A 12731-nucleotide genomic window follows, 5' to 3' on the forward strand; every position below is an offset into this window, starting at 1 on the left:
TGAACGTGGATAAATAATCATAATTTAATAAATCCATCAGCAGCTTAAAATATTTATCCTTCTTTTTTAAACATTGACAATAGTTTTATCTCTATAAAATAATTCAAAACATGCACACAAAAAAGATAGTACTGCCATAAGAATTTATATGAAATACATTAAACTTCAGATTACATTGAACATTTAGTATACATAAGGGGAGGAGGCAAAGCAAAGCAGAGATAGAGAACACAGTACCATCTAATTCTACTACAACCCTCCCCATTTCCATAATTCTACACTACTTTTATAATTTGCAAGTTTGTAAATTGCTGCTAAAAATGATAAAAGAAAACGAAACAATCATTTTATATAGGTACTAAAACATTTTTAAAGTATTGTAAGCATCTTATAAAATGGGACCTATAATTGATAATTTTGCAATAGGCATTAAAAATTTTAAATATAACTTAATAGTTGGTGAATGCACAATGTTTGAGAAATTAAAGAATAGCAACTAAAGGCAAATATCTTTGAGTAATTTTTAAAAGCACAAAAATAAGAACAAAACATCAGTTTTATCTGCAGTAATATTCTAAATTTCCTTATGCATTTACTTTTAAATAAAAGAACTTGTTTCATTGTGTTTAGAGAACAACAAAAAAGCAGAAATTAATCTACAAACTGGAGTCATATTTTACAACAATCTTTTGGGAAAAATATTTCTCAATTTCATATAAAGCTAAAATATATGTAATAGTATCAAATGTATCTCGAGAACAATGGCTACTGTCTAGAATTTAATATCCTCACAGGAAATGTAAAATCCTTTTTCATAAAGGACCTAATTGATAAATAAACCGGCATGAATTCCATAAAACTTTGCATGTGCTTCCTAGCCTGGATGTCATACACTGCTGTAGCCTGTTTGTAATTGTGCATGAGAAGCGACGTAGAGACTAAATCTATTTAAGAAAGGTATTCACTGTTTAGAATCATGTACCAGAAGGTAATATGAGCTCACTTTTCCTTTAAACCTGTTAAAAAACCAAAATAGGCCCAAAACTTTTTCCAGTGTTTCTGGATTTCAGAGAAAGATTTGAGACACATGTGTAGTTGTAAGATAATTGTGCATGAGATTAGGACATTGAGAGTGCTTGTGTATATTTAGAGTGAAGTGTATGTTATTACCATCCAGTTTGTCAATAGTTTCAAAACTTTCTTCTGAAAATTGGTAGAACGTTGTTATAAGTGAGCAGATAATAAACTGATTTATTTTCATGGAGCAAAACTTCCAATGTTATATCTTATTTATCAAAATATCTGCTAATAGTATTGACAAAAAGCAAAACCAATTTAACAAGTATAGAATTACAAGCAGGAAAACGCAAGTCTTCTGTTATTATATTGTTGTTTGGTTGCTGTTTAATTGATATAGACATAAGCTATACTTTCCTTCATAGAACTAGTTCAGAAGCTCATTTTAGAAATACCGGGAAATTTACAACTTAAGACACAACCTTGTTCCAGTGGCAGTCTAAATTCATGTCCTTTATTCTGGACAACCTACCTGTTGTATAATTACTGTGGATTCATTAATATTCGTTGGATACCAATTTTTCGTGGATTTCGTGGGAACAGGGGAACCACGAATTTAAATGTTCAACGAATTACAAATTTCCTTAAGGAATGTATGCAGACTTTGCCAAAACCACGAAATTAAATATCCACGAATATGCAAGTTTTCTTCAAACCACGAAAATTGGTACCCACGAAAATAAATGAATCCACAGTATTTGTTCTGAATATTTATGATATATTTTCCACTTATCATTAAGCAAGCTACCAGTAATAAGTTTATCCATATATAATCACTACTTCATACAATAATTGAGTTTGGATGTTGTATGAATTTTTTTAAATGCTTTAATGTGAAATTGAAAAATATTTAAATAAATTAAATGTAATAATATATCTTGTGGTTTAAAATTTGAAGCTTTTCTACAAAGGTCTGCTCAACAGCAATCTAGTAAGTTTGCAAAGTTTCTTTGTTCGATCATGCATTAAAATTAAAATGGACAGATCATTAGACTAATCAAAGCATATCTTTCTTGAACATATAACTGTAGCATGGTTGTAAATCTTTACACTTCAAAACAAATAAAGAAAATCAACATCCAAACTCTTAGGCTATACTAGAAATCATTGTTTTGGAAAAATCTAGGTGTTGGATTAAGGTAATATGTAGTAAGAGGCTAGAGAATTAGCTCTACCTAAGTAAATAGAGTTTTATCTATAAGAAAATAGTGTGCCAGTTTAGCCACATATACCTTGCTTAGAAAGATTTAAGAAAAAGTTACTTTGGACATAAAGAAAATAATTCTAGAAAAGCATACAACTTATTCCATGATGATTCAACTGTTCAAAAAAGTGCATTCAGCTATTGACAAAAATGTTTCCAAACTATATTTTTTCATAAAAATTGTCCTTTCAGTGGTCTAAGAACTAGCAATTCATTTTTGTTTTGTCCACAAACTTTGTAACTATAATTGGGTTCTGGTGTGTAACTGTACCAAAAGTTTTAAAAACTTGATTCATGAACATTTAGATAATCTGCGTGAAGAAATGGTATAGAATATAATCTTAAAGACTGCATAATAAACCAGAAATTCCTATACAATCATTTCTAAACTAGCCTCTTTAAAGATAAGGTAACTCTGCATTCTAGCTTGCCTAGCCCCTGCTCTTACCTTTCTTCTTGTTATTCTTATTTTTAGTTGATTTCTTGGATTTGTTGGCCATATCTAGGGCATTATTTTTCTCTAGTTTAGCATCGGGGTTGTAATCCAACTCGTATGTTCTGAAAGTAAACACAAATCTTCCATATCAATAATATTTTTGTATTGAAAACATATTGATATTTGATATTTTGTTGTTTAAAGGAATAATATCTGTTTAAAATATTGTGATAAATGAACATGATCTATGAAAACACATTTAGTATACAGTTTAATTCATGAAAACGACAGTGACTATTCACCTTGTTATCAGTTAAAATAAAACACATAATGAAGTATCAAACAAATGAAGAATTCTGGAGTATAGAGTGATTAAGCTGTTGTTAAATATCCTATCAAGGCCTTGTCTTGAGAAAAAAGAAGCTTTTTCTTACAGTTTGCATCCTAAAAATAATCATATTTAGTATCATACCTTCCTGAATAGTTTATTTTGCAATACTTACGCAATGTACTTTTTACTTAACTTTATCCATCTTATTAGGGTATAGACAGTCATTTGATTATATTCTTGAATCTTCATGACCCAATGGAGCCAATCAGCAAGACATTATGTGCTTGTATAACAACAGTTCTAATACAAATTACAGCTCTTCTATAAAAGCATGCAAAGCAAATCTTTGATCAACTTGCTTGCTATGTTTGTTTGGATGTTTGTTAAGCAGGTAGGTAGTCTGTTTACTATATTATGGAATTTGATTGGACAATTAACATTAACTTCATTTCATGTCAATTTTTATTTCCAATCAAATCCCAGTATATTACAGACTGTAACTTTGCCTACCTATTGTTTGCAAACATCCAAGCAAACACAGCAAGCAAGTTGATCAAAGTTTTGCTTTGCATGCTTTTATTAAAGAGCTGTAACAGTGCAAATTGCATAACTTTTAATTGCAATTTAGATGAAATAATGCAGAATTGAGTAAGAAATCAGTAATCCCCCGCCCTGAAACCATCTGAGTTTTTCATCAATTAGACTGTCATGCCTTAACATTGAGGAATGAAATGAAATGAATATTATAAAACCATTTTTCAACTGACCACCTCAAGTTTTCTTCTTCTCATGCATTGTCTATCAGTCACACAAAACTTATCAAAACAAAGCTGCTTTAAAATACAGTTTCAACTTCAGGAATTATCAGTTTATATTTACGAGTAAAGGCGTCAATAGTATGGAAGTTGTGCAATCCATTAACATACAAGGTCCGATATATAGAGACCGTTTTTGGCAGTTAAAAGAGGAACAATATTTTCATATGAAACAGAATAAAGCAGGTGCGCTGAATAATTAACATCTAAAAATAATGAACACTATTTTTTTTTTTAAAGTTTATAAACCCGTGTAGTACAACAATTAAGGTGGAACTGTATCCACCTTAGATAAGCAATAAGAAAATAAAATCCCACAGATAGATAGAAATGCCACTTTTACTTACAATAATATACCAAATTTGTTAATAATTTGTTCTACGCTGAAATAGTACAATTTCATTTACATATATAACACAACAGAGTTTGAAATTTACTTGAACTGTTACAGTTAGTATGTACTAAAAGCAAACAAATTATTGTTAGTTTGAAATTTAAGTCAATGTCTTCTTAATGCTTTAGTATGGCGTTCATTATCACTGAACTAGTATATATTTGTTTAGGGGCCAGCTGAAGGATGCCTCCGGGTGCAGGAATTTCTCGCTACATTGAAGACCTGTTGGTGACCTTCTACTGTGTTTTTTTTCTATGGTCGGGTTGTTGTCTCTTTGACACATTCCCCATTTCCATTCTCAATTTTATTTATGAATTAACTTAATGATATTGAATTCAATGATTTGTTATCTTCTTGTTTCTTTTCTTAAGGTACATGTAAAATTGAATATTGTGTTTAACATGCCACTTTCAGCATCATGGCTATACAGTAGTGGCAGAAAATTTTTATTGGTGGAGGAAGCTTGAGTGTCAAGAGGAAAACCAAATAAACAAGTGAAACTGTGAGCTACTGCTCACTGAAGATACCCCCGCCGCAAGTGGATAATATAAATAGTGTAAAAATATGCAAGTGTTTGGTAAACAGGAAGTTGTCGAGTGATAAATCTGAAAACACATCACACTGTATAGCTGACTTATATAAATCCTGCAACCAAATTTCAGAAATCCTTGTATTGTAGTTCCTGAGAAAAATATGACGAAAATTTTCAAGTTGGCTATCATGTGTAAAATCATACAAGTGTTCGGTAAACAGGAAGTCGATGAATGATGAATCTGAAAACGCATCACACGGTATAGCTGACTTATATAAATCCTGAAACCAAATTTCAGAAATCCTTGTATTGTAGTTCCTGAGAAAAATGTGACGAAAATTTTCAAGTTGGCTATCATGTGTAAAATCATACAAGTGTTCGGTAAACAGGAAGTCGATGAATGATGAATCTGAAAACGCATCACACGGTATAGCTGACTTATATAAATCCTGAAACCAAATTTCAGAAATCCTTGTTTTGTGGTTCCTGAGAAAAATGTGACGAAAATTTTCAAGTTGGCTATCATGTGTAAAATCATACAAGTGTTCGGTAAACAGGAAGTCGATGAATGATGAATCTGAAAATGCATCACACGGTATGGCTGACATATATAAATGTTCATACCAAATTACAGAAAGGGTGGATGTGTAGTTCCTGAGAAAAATGTGAGGAAAGTTTCATGGGACGGACTGACGGACTGACAGACAGAGGTAAAACAGTATACCCCCCCTTTTTTAAAGCGGGGGTATAAAAATCAGTTTCAATTAAGATCCTAAGATCAGAGTTGTACACAACTCACATTGAGAAGTCTCAACTCCTAACCTCAAGAGTTGAAAGGCTAATGCATATAATGAACATGATAGATGAACAACTAAAACAACTTGGCCACCTGTATATTGTTAAAAGTATTACTGTAAATTAATTTATATCTTTTGAAACTTACTTCAGTGAAATTGTTAAGCAAAATAGAACAACATTTTCAATCATGCTAATTTAAACTTAGTTTTGTTTTATCCCATTTTCAGTTAAATGTACAAATGAAATTCAAACAAAGTAAAAAATAAATCTCCATGAAAAAGTTGCAACAACAATAATAAAATCCAATGGTAGAGAATGCTCCTTACCTAGGCTGTAAGATATTTCCACCATTACATGTAGCGTCTTTAGCGGAGGATTTGATTCGGTTATATGCCTTGGATTTAGATGTAAGTTCAAAGTCCTCATCATCATCGTCAATATGGCCGTGTGAATGGACTGGAGTCTTGGATTTTTTCTTTGATTTGGTTGGTTGAGGGGGAGGAGGTTCGGGTGTAGATTCTCTAGCACTTGAACTCTATAAAATTAATACAAATAAACTCAATAATTTATTGTTTTATCAGTACAATTAATTTAGGTGTATACATGTTTTGACATATATATTATTTTTAACTGTAACTTCAGATATAATTGTTATGTTTTTTAACAATAGTTATCAAAGGTACCAGGATTATAATTTAGTACCCCGGACGCGCGTTTCGTCTATATAAGACTCATCAGTGACGCTCAAATCAAAATATTTATAAAACCAAACAAGTAAAAGTTGAAAAGCATTTTCAAAAGTGAAAAAATGACAAAGCAATAATGAAATCTGTGTTTTCAGCTGTGTCATCAGATAACATTGATAGTTTAATATTATTTTTTTTTCAAATACATGACTCAAACAATTTGTTTAACATTTGCTGTTGTGTTTTTTTTAACTACTGACTATACAGTATTGGTTTTGCCCATTGTTGGCAGTACATTGACCTTCATTTGCTGTGGTGGTTTTTTTACTACTGACTATACAGTATTGGTTTTGCTCATTGTTGGCTGTACACTGACCTACAGTTTTTTTTTTACTACTGACTATACAGTATTGGTTTTGCTCATTGTTGGTTGTACATAAAACTACAGTTTTTTTTTACTACTGACTATACAGTATTGGTTTTGCTCATTGTTGGCTGTACACTGACCTACAGGTTTTTTTTTACTACTGACTACAGTATTGGTTCTGCTCATTGTTGGCTGTACACCTACAGTTTTTTTTACTACTGACTATACAGTATTGGTTTTGCTCATTGTTGGCTGTACATTGGCCTACAGTTTTTTTTACTACTGACTATACAGTATTGGTTTTGCTCATTGTTGGCAGTACATTGACCTACATTTTTTTTTTATTACTAACTATACAGTTTTGGTTTTGCTCATTGTTGGCTGTACACCTACAGTTTTTTTTTTATTACTGACTATACAGTATTGGTTTTGCTCATTGTTGGCTGTACATTGACCTACAGTTCTTTTTACTACTGACTATACAGTATTGGTTTTGCCAATTGTTGGCAGTACATTAACCTTCATTTGCTGTTGTGTTTTTTTTAACTACTGACTATACAGTATTGGTTTTGCCAATTGTTGGCAGTACATTGACCTTCATTTGCTGTGGTGGTTTTTTTTATCTACTGACTATACAGTATTGGTTTTGCTCATTGTTGGCTGTACACTGACCTACGTTTTTTTTAAACTACTGACTATACAGTATTGGTTTTGCTCATTGTTGGTTGTACATAAAACTACAGTTTTTTTTTTACTACTGACTATACAGTATTGGTTTTGCTCATTGTTGGCTGTACACTGACCTACAGTTTTTTTTTTACTACTGACTATACAGTATTGGTTCTGCTCATTGTTGGCTGTACACCTACAGTTATTTTTACTACTGACTATACAGTATTGGTTTTGCTCATTGTTGGCTGTACATTGGCCTACAGGTTTTTTTACTACTGACTATACAGTATTGGTTTTGCTCATTGTTGGCAGTACATTGACCTACATTTTTCTTTTATTACTAACTATACAGTTTTGGTTTTGCTCATTGTTGGCTGTACACCTACAATTTTTTTTTTATTACTGACTATACAGTATTGGTTTTGCTCATTGTTGGCTGTACATTGACCTACAGTTCTTTTTACTACTGACTATACAGTTTTGGTTTTGGTCATTGTTGGCTGTACACTGACCTACAGTTTTTTTTACTACTGACTATACAGTTTTGGTTTTGGTCATTGTTGGCTGTACACTGACCTACAGGTTTTTTTACTACTGACTATACAGTATTGGTTTTGCTCATTGTTGGCTGAACATTGGCCTACAGTTGCTTACATCTACATCTTACTACATCTCCTTATCTTATATTGACTATCAGAAGAAATATATAATTCAATACCCTTAAATAATAATCCTGAAGTTACCTTTTCATCCCCGTCACCATTAGATGATTCGGTGGTTGTAGAAGACATATCGTCCTCTTGACTTATTCGGGAGACATACACTGGTATATGTAAACTCAGTTCTGCCTTGTTATTATTGTTCTTTTGTTTCTTCTTAGATTTTCCTACAAAGTAAACATTAAAGATATAAATATATCCCTATAAATATATACATGACAAAGATAAATATGAATGGATTTATTGTTGGGTGTTTAACTATAGGATATATTTTGGCAATTATAATTTTATATAGATTATAGTATGTTTATGATTTTTAATTTGCTTTTCCAGATTGTCAAGAGGTACATTTAGTTGCTGATGTGTTCAAACAGCTGCTCTAGTCATCTGTAATTTTCTATTTTGATCAAGTTGATGTTACAGCAGTTTTTCACTTTTTCACTTTAAGTACATATATTAAAAGACAAAGAACATAAGTGGTATTGTTTTTGTACCTAAGAAAATTGTGCCAGAACTTTTTTTTAGACAAACAAACAGACAATGTGATTAATATATAGCTCCAATCTTAGAGTTTGTGCTTAATAATTTAAAAATACTGTTATTAGTTGTGTACAATTATGACAACATCCAAATTAGTGGAGATTATTCTAACAACCCCTTAGCAAATTTTCTTTCATTTGTAAAAGTGAAATCTGTGTAACACATACCTTCATAACTGGATTGTTGTCTGAATTTTTCTGTTGTTTCTACATCTGTTGTCATGGTAACAGGTTGTTTATTTTTAGTATTGTTTTTGTTGTCATGGTTATTTAATTTCGAGGAAACCTTTTTGTCAACATGGTTTAACTCCTTGCTAACTTTTCTGTCATGGGTAAGTTGAACCTCTTCAGCACTAATCTGACGTTTAGCTGCCTTTGTTCGCTTTGACTTTTGCTGCTCAATGGATTTCTCAGAAATTGGAGGGTCAACAGGTTTACTTCTATCGATAACACGTGTACTTTTGTTTTCGACATCTTTATCCCGAGAATTCTGACGGTTAATTTTAGGTCTGCCACGATTTGAAGGTTTCGGGGCAAAGAACCTCTTAGCAACTGTTAAAAATGTTGTGAAGAATGATTTCTCTTCTGTAAGCTGCTGTTTTTCTTCAGTAAATCTGTTAGTATGTCCGTTTGATATTTCTTTGATTGGTAGGGTGATATCAGGTGGTTTAGTAGGAATTAAAACCTTCTTCGGTTGTACCAGAGTATTATTGTTATGATGTAATCCTGCGACTTGTTTTAAATCAAAAACTTTGGATTTATCGTAAGGATTTTGGTTAAGTGTACTATTTTTAACTTTTCGACGAATAATATCAGCAACAAAAATTCTATCAGCTTCAAAATAAGCAGCAACTAATATGCAGAATAAAAGGAAACCCATAACACACGTTATTGAGTAATATAATACTGGTTCCCAGTTAGGTCTGGGTAAAGCAGCAGAACACTTAGACAGGGTATGAGGTGGAACTGTAGCTTGTAATGTATAATTAGCTGAACCACCCAGGCTTGTAAAAACTGTTAAACTCCGTCTTATTCTTGACATTGTAAAATCTGGAGTAAACCTGAAATATAAAAGATATACTTTAATTTATAAGTTAGGTCATTATTTTATCTGATTAAATTGTTAACTACAGAGTACTAAAACATTCTATAATAATCTGTGCATTGATGCCAATTGAGTTTTAATTGTACAATTTTCTATCTTTATCAATTAAAAACAAATAAATCATATTTCTATCAGTCTACAGTCAGTCTTTCATTTCATCAACTGCTAGTAGTCTTTTGTTAATTTATGCATTATTGTCATTTTCTAGTTTCTTTTGTTACCTATTCTGACATCCAGCTCCTTTTAAACTGAGTGTTTCACTGTGTGTATTGCTATGTGTTTATTTATTCTACACTGACTAGAGGTATAAGGGGGAGGTTGAGATATCACCAAACATGTTTAAGCCTGCTGCATTTTAGCACGTGTCCCAAGTCAGGAGCCTTTTGCCTTTGTTAGTCTTGCATGTTATTTAATTTTAGTTTAGTTATATGTTTTGGAGCTTAGTATGACATCCACTTTCACTGAACTAGGGTATGAGGTAAAACATTTATATTTAGGGGACAGCTGAGGATAACCTCCAGGTGCAGGATTTTCTTGCTGTATTGAAGACCCATGAGTGGCCTTCAGTTATTATCTGCTCTTCGGTCAGGTTTTTGTCTCTCTGACATATTCCACATTTCAATTTTAAATTTTGTTATCTAGAACATAAATAATTATCAGAACATGCTTTAGATGACCTAAAATTAAAGTCCTTGGGTTGAAGTCATAAAACTTTGCTCAGTGCTCGGAGCACAAAAATCATGAACGAAACATGAAATCCAGCATTTCGATTATTTGATTCTCGAGTCTGAGTACAAAAATCGTGCTCGAAAATTTTATGACCGCAAGGCCTGGTTAAATGTTCCTGTTAATAGACAACTTCAAATATGTTTTAACCAAATTACTCACGCTATATCTATTTTTTTACTGGAATTCGGCAATAATTCAAAACCATCACAGTCTAAAACTTTATAACCATATCCTTCACAAGGAGAATTATTTATGGCATAACCATGCACATAAAATGGTAATTCTCCTGTGTTTTTTAATGTAAATGACCTTCTTACTGTAAAATTAGGAATAGTATTTTTTGTTTGTTTTTTTCCTGAAATGAAAAAATATTGTAATTAAACACATAAGCTCTGTTCTATTTTTCATTTAAACATTAACAGTGTTTACAGTTCTTACAAAATTCTTAGAACAAAGTGGGTACTTAGCCAACTATTTGAAAACATATCTTCACATGTATTTTGTCAAATCAATCTTTTTTCAGCCTTTTTATTTGTATGCCACGTGTTAAAGGCCATTCTTTAATCAATAACTGTTAACTTTTTATACCTTGCTACTTGAATGGAGAGTTGTCTCATTAGTAGGTTTAATTCTTAAATCTAAATACATCAATGTCATATTAGGTAAAGAATCATAAAATTCTACTGATTTGCTATAAAAGATTCTTTCCTGTAATTTGATTTGTAGTATGCAGTTCAGAAATTGTTAGCATTTCAATTTCTTGATTGTTTAAGAAATAATTCATGGGGCTTGAATATATCGTGATTTTACCACGGGTTGGCCCTTTAAGACAAATATTTTACCCTGAGTGATAATCTAGATATATTCAAGCCCCATGAATTATTTCGATTATAATAGGACAAATACAGCAATTCTTTTGGATGGAAACGCTCTAGGTGGAGGCAAATATTTGCCTTTCCCATAAATTAATACGCTTCTAGATTGGCATAAAAGAATGGAACAAACAGAATTAGTGACATGCTCAAACTATTTACAATAACATTTATAGATAGATTTCGATGTCATGTTAGAATAATTGTTGTTCTTTGTTGCAATTGTGGTTTATATTGATTATCCTGCAGTCTAAAACTAGCAAATGGTCTGGATGTTTCAATGTAAAGTTTCCATTTAAAACTTACGATCACAATTTTTAAGATGTTTTTCTGTCATATCAAACTGTAATGGTATTCCAGAGCCTGGTTTTTTATTACTAAGTTTCATTTCTCCTCTGCCACCCTGTCCTTGTACCACTATTGCATCTATTATTGTTAAATTATTTCTGAAAACAAATATAAATTATCAAATTTTGCTATTGATTGAAAAAACATTTATAATATATTCAAACAATAAGTACTAACTGTCAACTAACCAACAGTTTTCAGTTATCAAATAATATGATAAATTAGCTATTCCCATCTAACATAAGTTCTGAAGATATTCATGCAAGTAATTCCCCAATACAAAACTATTTCCTTTTCAAAGTTTTATCATTTGTTCCCTAATATATGAATTTCACTTGAAACATAATATTATGATAGATACTGTGGATTCATTTATTTTCAGGGGTACCAATTTTTGTGGATTGAGGAAAAGTAACATATTCGTGGATATTGAATTTCATGACTTTGATCATGTTTGCATACATTCTTTTAGAAATTATGTAATGAACATTTAAATTTGTGGTTCCCCTGTACCCAAGAAAATTAGTATCCAATGAATATTAATGAATCCACAGTACTATACAATTCATTCATACTTTTATGACATAGAGATTTCAAGAAAACATATGAAAGTCAGGTATATTTGTCATACTTAAACCTTAACATTCAAGGACCTACCTGATGAGTATTAAAGATGTCCTGGAGATATCATCGCGAGGCTGGAAACCAACCCGTACTTTGACTTTAACCCCAGGTTGTAGGACGGTAGTTATACTGTGTTTATGTGGTTTTACTCCTAGAGTACTTTCTATGTGTTTTCTAAAACCGGGAACAGGATTCTGTGGATTTGGCTAAAATGGAATTCATAATATGTTAATCAATGATTAAACAGTTTGTTTTAGAAAACCTCTTTAGAGAATATATCTATATAAGGGTCCTTTTGATAACTGTCATACCATGTCCCTTAGATGAGAAACTTCCCCTATTTTTAGCCCCTTTATAGAGGCAACCTCTATCACAAATAAAGAATTTATAATGAACATTCTTCTAAATTAATTATTTTTTTTACGTTAGAATTGTAAAAAGTTATTCCCCCCCCTTTCCTAAGTTGACAATCAACAATTAAGT

The 12731-nt window shown here is 31.6% G+C and overlaps 1 protein-coding gene across 11 annotated transcripts in view; it reads right to left on the reverse strand.

Moving 5' to 3' along the window:
• Nucleotides 1-12731, reverse strand: part of LOC134696015 (transmembrane protein 131-like) — an 88183-nt gene that overhangs the window by 19022 nt on the left and 56430 nt on the right. For 5 of the 11 annotated variants that reach the window (XM_063557543.1, XM_063557536.1, XM_063557538.1 and 2 more), the window contains 9 exons: nt 12282-12454; nt 11583-11722; nt 10564-10759; nt 8739-9631; nt 8056-8198; nt 5914-6122; nt 4211-4246; nt 2730-2839; nt 1171-1203 (listed from right to left, as the gene is read on the reverse strand). In XM_063557543.1, coding sequence (XP_063413613.1) covers nt 1171-1203; nt 2730-2839; nt 4211-4246; nt 5914-6122; nt 8056-8198; nt 8739-9631; nt 10564-10759; nt 11583-11722; nt 12282-12454 — 1933 coding nt within the window. The remainder of the gene's footprint in view (nt 1-1170; nt 1204-2729; nt 2840-4210; nt 4247-5913; nt 6123-8055; nt 8199-8738; nt 9632-10563; nt 10760-11582; nt 11723-12281; nt 12455-12731) is intronic. The other 6 variants (XM_063557539.1, XM_063557544.1, XM_063557540.1 and 3 more) reach the window with 3 other exon arrangements.

Source organism: Mytilus trossulus, chromosome 14, assembly GCF_036588685.1.
Source record: "Mytilus trossulus isolate FHL-02 chromosome 14, PNRI_Mtr1.1.1.hap1, whole genome shotgun sequence".
NCBI classification, from domain to species: Eukaryota; Metazoa; Mollusca; class Bivalvia; order Mytilida; family Mytilidae; genus Mytilus; species Mytilus trossulus.